Source organism: Peromyscus californicus, unplaced genomic scaffold, assembly GCF_007827085.1.
Source record: "Peromyscus californicus insignis strain IS unplaced genomic scaffold, ASM782708v3 Scaffold_20__1_contigs__length_68692818, whole genome shotgun sequence".
Classification (NCBI taxonomy): Eukaryota; Metazoa; Chordata; class Mammalia; order Rodentia; family Cricetidae; genus Peromyscus; species Peromyscus californicus.
In genome coordinates, this window is record NW_026294503.1 from 42,386,835 (window position 1) to 42,398,672 (window position 11,838).

Genomic DNA, 11,838 nt, shown 5'->3' on the forward strand with positions numbered 1-11,838 from the left:
CTGTGTGCTGTGATGGGTCCTTGTGGGTTCTAGGGGTAGAGAGTCAAGGTGATTTGCATGAGAGGTCAAACAACTTAATGGTATGCAGATGAAGTCAAATCATCTGTGACAGAAGACTCAGCCTGTGACCCTCAGCTCCCTCTCATGCTGGGGTAGGTGTGCTGGCCAAGATGGTGTCTTAAATCACCTGGCTTTGGTCCTCTTGTCTTCTATAGATTTGTATTCAATAAATATTAATTCACTGGTCTAGACAAATGGAGTTAAAAAGCATCAATTACAATAGAAGAAGGTGGCATGGAACCAAAGATAAAGTCCATTAGAATAACACAGACCATACTTTTGATTGGAAGCTATGGGCAAACGCCAGGCTGAGGGAAGCAGGAAGCCTGGCCGGCTGCACCAGGGATCACGTGAGGGCTTATGTATGGTAAGTTGGATAATGGTGACACTCATCACAGTTAATGTGTCTGTTCTGGTCTCAGCTAACACCAGGGATGTCAGACTTGGTTCCCGCACTGACAGCACTGGGGATCCTTGCACAGCCCCACATTCCACTGCAATGGCAGGGGGGCCATGAGGGAGAGCAGGTTGGGGTTTCTCATGGCGGCTCTTGTACGGGGCATTTACCCACCAACCCCACAGTTCCCCAGAGTTTTCTTGAGTACGAGTAGCAGGAAATATTAGATAGAAGGATTTAGATTGTGGAGATAAACAGATAGAAAATAAAGGATAGCCTCCAGAGGGCCTGGAACCTATTCCAACAGGCCCTGACTGTCTCTGCCCTAAGGTATTTATAGGGACACCAATGGGTGGAGCAAAAGACCTCCCCCCAGCACAGCCAAGTGCAGACCATCTCAGACACCTGCACTCAGGTCCGTGGTCCTAATCATCCTCTCTATGAGGACCTGCAGGGTAAAGCCATGAGGAACCTGAAAACGGGCTCCCACACTCTTGATGGTTGGACTCAAGATGGCTGAAGTCAGCCCAAGCTGGCTCTCTGGACTGACTTACTGAGCCTGTGTAATGTTGGTTCACTGGCTCCTCTAGACGCAGGTCTCTTCCCTTCCCTTCACCACAGGACAATGTCATGGTGTTTGAAGTGTTATGACTCATCTTAGGCACTCAAGGATGAGAATCACATTTTCAAAACTCTTGAGAGTTCGAGGATTTCTCTTCATCTTGGGGAAACAGACTGGTTCTGTGGCAAGCCACAAGGAAATGATATAGGGCGTCCAGCTGTATAAAATAAGCTATACTTAGACCAACCAAGGGTTCATCAATGGGAAGCCACTTTCATGTAATATTTGATGTTATACAGCTTTAATACTCAGATGCACCTTGCTTTGAATTTCTTGTGCTCATAATTTCCATAGAACATGTATGTGTAAGCATACTGCTCAAGCCAGTACTTGGATAGGGTCATGCAGGCAGGGCCTTCTGCCTCTATGCCCAATACCCCCTTTTAGCTACATCCAAAGATAGGGCCAGCTCCAAAAGAAAGCATTGAATGACAAGCAAAAAACAGAATAGCTACCAGAGCACCTGCTTGGCGCCTGAAGCCCCTGAACTAAGGTAAAATGTCCTTTCAAAGCAACTTGGCTCCTGGAGGCATAGCTTTGTTTCTTGTGCAAATGAAGCTCGAACCATCCCCTTCCTTCAGGCTTAGGGGCATGGCAGAAAGATTGACTGAGGAAAATAGGGGTTTTGTCATAACCAGGTGCAGAAAGGACTGGAACAGAATTCCAGAGGCAAAGACAGAACTACGTGGCCAGAGAAAAAAGAGGAAGACAGAGATTCTGTAGAGAGTAAGGCAGATCTCTTGTAGAGTTTATCAGGGCCAGGGGTAAGGAGCCAGGAAGAATATATTGAGGACAAAGAAACAGAGGTCAAAGATGAGACCAAAAGCATAAGGGCTTAGTTATTACTATGAGACCAAAATGAGCCATCTTAGAAATAAGACCGAGGTGGAGCGGGAGCCTGGGCGGCACCGCGACGCCATTACACAATAGCCCGGGCGGCGGGCGGGCGGAGCAGGAGGCGGGACGCGGGGCCCCGGAGCTGCCGGGGACAAAGCGCGGCCCCCGGCGCACCCCCCCCCACCCCCCCCCCCCCCCCCCCCCCCCCCCCCCCCCCCCCCCCCGAGCCGCCGGAGCCGGGGCGCAACCCACGCCCGGCCCCGCGACTGACATGATGTTTCCGCAAAGCCGGCACTCGGGCTCCTCCCACCTCCCCCAGCAGCTCAAGTTCACCACCTCCGACTCCTGCGACCGCGTCAAAGACGAGTTCCAGCTGCTGCAAGCTCAGTACCACAGCCTCAGGCTGGAGTGCGACAAGCTGGTCAGCGAGAAATCAGAGATGCAACGGTATTACGTCATGTACTACGAGATGTCCTATGGACCGAACATGGAGATGCACAAACAGGCTGAAATCGTGAAGAGGGTGAATGGGATCTGTGCCCAGGTCCTGCCCTATTTATCACAGGAGCATCAGCAGCAGGTCCTGGGAGCCATCGAGAGAGCCAAGCAGGTCTCGGCTCCCGAGCTGAACTCCATCATCCAACAGCAGCTCCAGGCTCACCAGCTGTCCCAGCTGCAGGCGCTGGCCCTGCCCCTGACGCAGCTGCCCGTGGGGCTCCAGCAGCCTTTGCTCCCTGCAGTCAGCGCGGGCACCGGCCTCCTGTCACTTTCCGCGCTGGGCTCTCAAACCCACCTCTCTAAGGAGGACAAGAACGGACACGATGGGGACACCCACCAGGAGGATGATGGCGAGAAGTCAGATTAGCTCCTGGGGAGGGGGGGAGGGGGAGGGGGCAGGGGAGACAGGCACTGAGAGGACTCAGTGTTCTGAGGGCCACACAGCACACAGCTCGGTCACTACCCAAGCTTCCACCCGCAGTCCTCGTTCCAGCCTTCTTGCTGTGCACTGTGGGCCTAGGGGACCCCAGAGGGACACCCCAGGCTGCCGGGAGCAGCAAGAAATCCCCCACCTGCAACATTTACCCAGGCCACAGCCGCCAATCTTGGCCCAGGGACAACGCAACGCTAGCTGTCCCTTTCCACCCTGTGCACCCCGAGTCGTCCCCGTCCCACTTCTCTGTTTCCCACACTGCACACCTGCTAGGTCCAGACCTCCCCCCACTCCCAGCTCACCCAGCCCGGTTCCCTTGCCCACAAAAGAAAGGGACAGAGAGGAAGCTGTGCGAAGACTTGGGGACTGCAATGGGTGTGGGCACACACAGACTTCCCTTCTCCCCTGTTCCAAACAAATGTGAGGGTTCTGGAAAAAAAAAAAAGAAATAAGACCAAAATGCTTTCACTCAAAAACTAAGGCCTAATATTTCCCCTTCTAGGAATAGGCCAATAGTTACTGAAACAAGTCAGTCTAGATTCCAGAAACCAGGAAGTGTAAAAGTACAGAGTCACAAGGTAGTCACGAGGTAATGACTGCTGGACTATAGAATGTTCCAACCCTGGTTTCCAGGCTCACTGACCATAAAAATGTCCCCACCTAAGGGCATACAATGAGAAATGGTGGTGGGCAACCACTCCCTTCGAAGTAAGATTAAGCCAAGATTTCTAGAAAGCCCCTAGAAGCGAGCCAATCAGAATTGTACCCATACTAGCACCCCTAAATGATGTAACCTTGTGGCTTTTGCCTTTAAAAACTGAGCTTGCAGCCAGGCGGTGGTGGCACACGCCTTTAATCCCAGCACTCGGGAGGCAGAGCCAGGAGGATCTCTGTGAGTTCAAGGCCAGACTGGGCTACCAAGTGAGTTCCAGGAGAGGCTCAAAGCTACACAGAGAAACCCTGTCTCGAAAAACCAAAAAAAAAAAAAAAACAACAAAAAACAAAAAACTGAGCTTGCAGACAGGCAGGCACTTCCTCCAGCCTCCACTGCATTGGATGTATTGGACGAAGTCCCTGCCTAGGCTTATATTGCTTTTGGATATCCAGAATTAAACCTTGCTTTTGCATTCGGGCATGCTTGTCTTTGGTGGTCTCTCTGGGGGTCACGATCTGGGCACAACATTTGGGGGCTTGCCGGGACCCCCAGAGACCCCCCCCCCCCCCGCCGGGACCCCTAAGAGCTCCGGAAGTCCATCTGCACTGATCGGTAAGAGCGTTCCATTTTCTTGTCTTTGCTTTCCTTTTACTTTCATTTTCTTATCCGAAGCCAGCAGTTGAATCTGACACGCTCTCACCTTGGCGGACGTGCCTGTAAGGTGACCCTGGAGGATTTGGGAGATGTCCCAACCCCTCATCAGGACGCGGAGTCCCCACAGGTCCTCCCGTCATAGGATGCCTGTGAGGGGTCCATCTGTTTGGACACCTGTGAGGGGTCCGTCCGTTTGGACACCTGTGAGGGTTCCAAATAACTTCATAAATTTTAACTTCTGCTTCTAGTTTAAATTTGTCTCAACAGATTTCCACTTGGCTGGCAGTCACCTCCAAGCTTCAGTTGCTGACTATACTGCTCCAGACGACTGTGAGCTCTGGACTTGCTAAAAGCTGATGTGGACCAGCCCAGCTAACATGATTCTTCCCTGTTCCTATGGGGTCAGGCAGCTACATGCTTCTGACAAATGCCCCCTTGCCCAGTCTTTGACTAGTTTTTCAGCCTTTTGGGGCCCTGACAACGGCACCCCAATGCCAGCTCGAAGCAGTTCCAGAAGAGAATTCGTCATCCCATGTTCCCCGTTCAGAAAAGGCTGAAATGCTGGGTCAAAAGAAAACTCCCTGGCATAGAGACAAGATGGCTAACTATACATGGCCATTATTAGAGAGGGATACTTATGAGCTAACTGCCCAAAACCCATGATTGGGTTCCATTAGGCACATGAGAAGGGGGAAATGTGAGACCAAAATGCATCTTAGAAATAAGACCAAAATGCTTTCACCCAAAAACTAAGGCCTAATATTTCCCCTTCTAGGAATAGGCCAATAGTTACTGAAACAAGTCAGTCCAGATTCCAGAAACCAGGAAGTGTAAAAGTACAGAGTCACAAGGTAGTCACGAGGTAATGACTGCTGGACTATAGAATGTTCCAACCCTGGTTTCCAGGCTAACTGACCATAAAAATGTCCCCACCTGAGGGCAGCCAATGAGAAATGGTGGCGGGTAACCACTCCCTTAGAAGTAAGATTAAGCCATGATTTCTAGAAAGCCCCTAAAAGCGAGCCAATCAGAATTGTACCCGTACTAGCACCCCTAAATGATGTAACCTTGTGATTTTTTTCCGTTAAAAACTGAGCTTGCAGACCTCCTCCAAAGGTATTTGCTGACCAGCAGTTTTAGAAGTGATCAGAAGTTGAACTTAAGGCTGGGACAATAAATCTATGTATCCTGGACTTGGCAAAACAAGATATGGGGAGTAATGGGCTCAACTGACCAGAAGTTGACCTTAGAGGAAAGTAGGACTGGAACAATAAATCTGAATGTGTATATCCTGGGTTCAACAAAAGCAGGACATAGGGAGTAAAAATTTATGTCTCTGTAGATATCCTGAATCCTGTTAGCCATCAGTAACCTCATACTTATAGTTCAGCCAGTAACTTCAAAGAACTACCCCACCCCAGCCCCCTCATCCAATCCCAAGCTGCATGTAAACTTTTCCTATATAAACCCCTTAAAGTGAGTGCTTGGGGCTATGGTGATATTTTATTTGTACTGAAATGTGATTTTATTTGTATGTTAATAAATAAAGTTGCCTGGGGGTCAGAGCTAATAGTAAGCCATAACAGAAGTCCAGCAGTGGTGGTGGTGCACACCTTTAATCCAGATCACATGACAGGCAGATCTCTGTGTGTTCAAGGACACAGCCAGCATGGAGGCACACACCTTTAATCTCAATACCAACCATAGAAGACCTGGAGGTCTGTATAGACAAGCAGTGATGAGGAGGTCATGTGGTTGGGTTTACAACCAATGAGAAGGCAGAACAGAAAGTCAATAAAAAGACAGATACACAGGAAGTAGCTCTCTTTCTGAGGGGAAGGACAACAGTGGCAGTGCAGGGTAAGAAAGGTTTTTTAGTATCAGCTCTTAACTACTGCTCTGACCTCTTGGGCTTTTAACTCTGAATTTGGCTCTGTGTTTCTTATTTAATAAGACTGTTCATCTACACGGGGCCATTCTCCTCCACCCACTGTGTCAGATGTTGGATGGCAGACCAAGCTTGCTTGTTTTGTTATTAAAAACCTCTGTGTGCTTGCATCAGATATTGGCTCTGTGGTGGTCTTGCTTAGGGGACTTGCGACCTGGGCACAGTAGGATCAATTTCCCATTGGTTGACTTTTCTTCTGGACCAAACGTATTTGTAGAGTCTTCAACCCTGAAGTGTTGATCATCTAAATGACTTTCTTGTGGTGTCACTGTTCATGCTGAGCAGGTCCCTGCAGGTCACCAGAACTCCAGGTGGCATGGGCTCTGTTTGTGTCCTTGGAGTTAGAGAGATAGGTATGAGGGGTAGTGTTCCCATCCCCCATCCTATGAGTGTGTACCCCATCCTGACTGTTCAAGGGTCTCTGAATGATCCAGTCTGTTCCTCACTCTGAACAAGGGATCCCCACCATGGTTGGCTTGTGAATCAGGAAACATTTACTCTATCCTAAATCTCACAGTGTTTTCCACCAAGCTAAAGTCATGCTGGTGAAAGAAGAATCAAAAGAAAATATTTTTATTTTTAATGGCAAAAAATAGCTTTCTACAAGAAAGCATGGTCAATAGAGCATCATGTCTAAGTCTCCATGTTGGCATGATTCTTGGTTTAGGCTCTGAGTTGTGGAATGAAAGTTGATGGTTAGTTCCTCACCCATCTCCCAATCTGCAAAATCATAGCACAGCCCCATATTACATGTGGTAACTACACACTGGTTTGTAAAATGGAGAAAAATATGTATTGTAGGAAACGATTGTAAAACTTCAATCAAATGGTGAAATAGTTGTGTTGCTAACTGTAGTGTATTAGTCCTGAATAGTCAGGAGCTTTGAAGGAGTGAGAACTATAGTCACCTTTTCTCCCTCCTTCAAAGCTCCGAGGACATGACCATTAAGGCCAAAGACATTTGTCTAGGTTCTAGATTCTAGGATGAAATAGGCCCCCAAAGAAAGGGTTATGCTGACCCCTGGTGCCCAGCTCCTCTCAGTCCCTTCTCCTGAAACAAAGCAGAGAAGTCCCACAGCCACCAGCTGCAGGTCTCTGGTAGAGCAGAGGACTTTGGCCTGTCCATCAAAGATGTCATGAGAGTGATACATGAGGTAGTGGACTCTGCCATAGAGGATGCTGGGAAATTCCGAGAGGAAGCAATGCAGGATGGTTCTAAGTAAAGGCAGATGCCAAGTGCCATGCTCACGAACTTCAGCAGACCACTGGCAGCACCATCCACTCCAGAGTCCAGGACTACATGAGGTGTAAGGAGAAGCTGGCATGCTTGGGGAGAGACAGGGATGGTCTAAACCCAGGATCTGTGGAGAGTGATATCTGGAAGGACCCTGAGCCTCTAGTAGCAGATATTTTTTCCTAAAGACTATGGAGGACACACAAACAACATGGGGTGTACAGAGAAGAATCTAGAAAGTGATCCTGTGAGAGGGTGGGGCTCAGCAAGCTGAGCCTGGGGTCTCACCTGGATCTGAGCTGCTCCGAGGAGGAGGCTTTCCCTCACCCTTTGAGTCCTGACCTTTGTCAGGTTGTCACAGACACAGCCAGTGGCGGCACCCACACTCCTGAGACCTGCATCCTACTCAGATTCAGCCAGAAGACTCTTTGGTAAGTTGGGGAATGTGTTCTGGTCCCCCATTTGCTCATCTTCAGCACAGCTCTAGAGCAGGGTGTGGACCCATTTTATGTCCACACTCAGTGACAGTAGAACTGGACTCAAGGCAGAGTTGGATCTGGCAGCTTTTGTTAAGCACAGGAGAGGGTGGGAAAGCCCTCAGTGGGATCAGGGAGCTGCCAGGGCTCAGTTTGTGACAGAATTCTTGAGACATGACAGGGGATCCCAGAGGGTCAGTGTCTGCTGGGGATGCCCACTCCACTGAGAAATGGAGGAAACAAGAGATGGAGAAGGGCGGGGGCCTAAAGCCTGGCCATCCTTGGTGTCTTGTCAGAAAAGCTGGCCTGGGGTGCTGCTACTCTAGCAGGATGGGGACAAAGGCCGCCTTCTGAGATACAAGGACCTTTTGAGGGGTGCAGGAATCTCACACAACCTGTCTCTGAGGAACTATTCTATGTCAGGCTTTGTGGGGAAACTGAGGCTGCAGGAGACAGTGGCTTGTCTAGGATTCTGGAAAGGAGGCTGAGCAGTGGGTGGCAGGATTGTATCCTCTGGGCCTCATCTGTTCTCTGCTCAGCCTGTGGGGGATGGGGACAATGGCAGGCTCTGTCTTGTGCATCTGGGTGAAGAATAAGATGGAGAGGACATACACCCACCTTCTGGGATGAGACTTCCCTGGCTCCAGGAAGACACGTGTCTCAGCCTCTGTCCCACAGGTCTCCATGGTTACTCACTACCTGGCTATCTTTGCCCCTGTTCTGTATCAGGGCAGCAGAGAAATTCCTAGTTCTTGTAGACTCTGGTTTGTCTGTCCACTTCCTTATGGTTGACAGTCAGCTCTTTCCCAACCTTTTAGACAAAGCAAGTTGTTCTAACCCCACAGTGTCTCCATGGATACTCTCTGCTCTCTCCCTGCAGTAGATGTGGGGTGCCTGTGGGAACCTCACTGGGTCCTAGAGAAAGAGGCTGCACATCTGTTCCTGGTTACCAGCTCTGGCCTGATATAGGGATCCCGCCAAATCCACTGGTCCTGGGAGAGCAGTGGGTGTGGGGTAGGTGGCAATTGTAAAGTGGAGTGCTCTAGGAAATAGGACATCCAAGGCAGGGAGAGACTGGGCAAGCATGCAGGGTGATGTGGTGTGTAATGACCTCAAAAAGGAGGCAAAGGGTGAAATTTTATGGAGTGAGAAGACCCCAGTTCTGGCCTAGAGTACAATAAGGTCCTGTGTTTGAAGGGAGGGTGATGAGGGAGTGGCTTCGCAGGGAGCAGGGCTTGTGAACTGTGTGGAAGCCCTTGAACCTGACATCATGAGAAGCAGGACGTCCTGACCCCTGTGTTCCCTCCTAAAGCAGAGACAAGGTGTTCCACTGCCACTGAAAGACTGTGAAGAAGCCTTAGTTCTGCCTCATCTGGAGAGCTCAGCACAGCTGGAGAAGGAGGCTCGCTGCCTGGGCTTCCAGTTCACCGGGAGCAGGACAGGGCAGACACCATCTGAGACCTCTCAAAGTACCTACCCAGGGGACACTGATCCAAGAAAACAAGAAAGGTTAGGTCCAAGACAGGTTAAGAGCTGAATAAGAGAGCCTTCTTCCACCTCCAGTGCAGAGTATCCAGGGTTTCCTGCATGCTAGGGAAGTTCTCGAGCACTGAGCCACATTCTTAGCACCAGAGGATCGTGGGAGAATGAGAACCACAGGGTAGGTGCTGTTCCAATGTGTGGGGTCACTCAAGACTCAATCTCATCCTGTCTGCCCACCATCCCAGCTCTGTTTCCGCATTGGCTCATCTTCACCACAACACTAGAAGAGGGTGTGGACCCATTTTATGGATGGTCCCCGTGTTTCTGGGGTCCTGCAGCCTGTGAATAGGAAGAAAGAGAAATCGACAGCCAGCTCTCCTGTCACAGCTGTTTCTGTAGCAAGAGCCCCAGAAGTCCTTTAGCAGCCTTCTCTTCCTTTCCTGGCCTGTGTCATGTGGTCACTGTAAGTTTGACCATTGCACATGACTAGAATCCTAGATGTCTGGTGTCCTAGAGGAGAGCAGGATGGGGAGGGGCAGAGGAGTGGCTTCTGCACATCCAGGACTTCGGGAGCCACTGTGCTGCTGTGATGAGGGAGCCACTGTGCTGCTGTGATGAGGTCAGTGAGCAAACACCAGCTGCCGAGCAAAGGAACCTTCGGGAGCCATGGCCACCTCTGACAGGCTTCACAGGGACCTCACAGATGTGCTGGGTTATTCATTCCTCTTCACATGACACTAGCAACATACACCTGTACAGTTCATGTCCATCAGCCATAGATCCCGGGACACTCCTGTCAGAGTCCTGTGAGTCAGTCAGGTGTTCTTCTCAGTGAGGGAGAAGACCTGCCTTGGGATCATGGTATTAGTGAAGGAGATGGGAGAAGCCATTGCAGGACCTGGGATTTGGTGAGGTTGGTTGCAGGAGTGTCTACAGCAGTGGTTCCCAACTTTCCAGATGCTGTGACCCTTTGATACAGTTCCTCATGTTCTGGTGTCCCCAATCATAAAATTATTTTCACTGACAATTCATAACTGTAATTTTGCTACTGTTATGAATGTGGGGCAAATATCTGATATTTCCAATGGCCTTAGGTGACCCCTGTGAAAGGGTTGATAGCCCCCCAAAGAGGTCCCAACCCACAGGTTGAGAACCACTGGTCTCCAGTGTCTGCTACAGAAAGTGAGGAAGGATCTGTCTATAGGTGACTCTGTAAACCTTATCTCTACAGAGGGGGGACATTTTTTTTTAAAAAAGTCAGTCGGTCTTGGAGGACAAAAGAGTCTCTTAATCTGCTCTGAGACAATGACTACAATGAAGCCTGTGACTAGGTCATTAGGAAGAATAGAGATCTGTGAAGCTCAAGGAGCAGGGGCTGGGAATCCGGGAACATGGCCACACCTGTGCCTAGGATTCTGGCATCACAGACAAGATGGAACAACCATGTATCTGATTCATTTTGATCATATTCACCACAATTAGCTTCTTGCACCCCCCCTAGTCCCGCTGACCCCTCCCTCTTTGTAGCTACTCACCCTTCTACTGTTCTCTGTTTTTCCTTTTTCTGCTTTTGTGGACCTTTATAGTGCTAGAATTGGTCTGTGACATCTGGTAGCATTGTTTTCTGAAGTTGTGTGTGCCTGTTTTGGCGTTCTCACATCTGGAATTGTGATGTCCTCTTGAGTGACTGTCCCTATAGTCAGCGGCCGTCTCAGTCCTTTCTCAGTAGTTTGGTCTGAAGTCTACTCCATCGGACATTAAAACCACTGGTCACTAGTTGCATTTGCCTGGAGTTCAGTCTCCATCCTCTCACCCTCAGGCAGCATCTGTCTTTATCACCATCACCTGTGGGTTCCTGGAGGCAACAAGTGGATGAATTCTGCTTTAATCCAGTCTGCCAGGCTGTGTCTTTTGCTTGGGTAATAGAGACTATTTACATTCAGGGGTGTTGTTGAAAGTATTAATTCTTATCATTTTGCTAAGGTTGCAACATTTGGCATTTTCCTGGTGCTCCTCTACTTAATCAGGGATCTAGTGGGATGTATTCTCCCCTGTACCCTCTTGGACATGCTGAGCTTACTCCTCAGTCTGAAAAAAAATCCTTCCAGTATTCTCTACAGACGTGCTGTAATCATGAATTCATGACGTAGCTCAATGGCTATGGAATAGTTCTTTGCTCCAAGCAGAAGGAACTTTAAGCAAGGCTGGACCCCAGAGACCAACTGACATTTGAATCAAGATGAACATCATCAAACATATATGTCCTTGGGACTTGGCCATCCCCAATCAGCTTTTCAGAGAAGGACAGCAGGTGACACCAGATCTTCATACAACTGCCATTAACTCATTTACTTTACCGATTGAATGGAGTTTTAGAATCACTTGGAAAAAATTATTTCTCAGCATCTCATAAAATCAACATGTTATTGTTGATAACAGGGGGGTGGACTGTGATAGATTTTCCAGGTGGGAACAGGTGCAGTGAGAGGTAACAACTATTACACCACAGTTCAGGGACCAGTCAAGACTCTAGCCAAGATCC

General features: G+C 49.3%; 1 protein-coding gene across 1 annotated transcript; it reads left to right on the forward strand.

The window, feature by feature from the left end:
• Window positions 1-2,148: 2,148 nt before the first annotated feature.
• LOC128116285 (TLE family member 5-like) lies at window positions 2,149-2,791 on the forward strand. Its single transcript, XM_052747466.1, has one exon. The coding sequence runs from the start codon at window positions 2,188-2,190 to the stop codon at window positions 2,779-2,781; it is 594 nt and encodes a 197-aa protein (XP_052603426.1). The 5' UTR covers window positions 2,149-2,187; the 3' UTR covers window positions 2,782-2,791.
• Window positions 2,792-11,838: the final 9,047 nt, after the last annotated feature.

What these genes read in the sequence shown, in the direction of transcription:
- LOC128116285 (XM_052747466.1), top strand. Translation starts at nt 2,188, where the DNA reads ATGATGTTTCCGCAAAGCCGGCACTCGGGCTCCTCCCACCTCCCCCAG.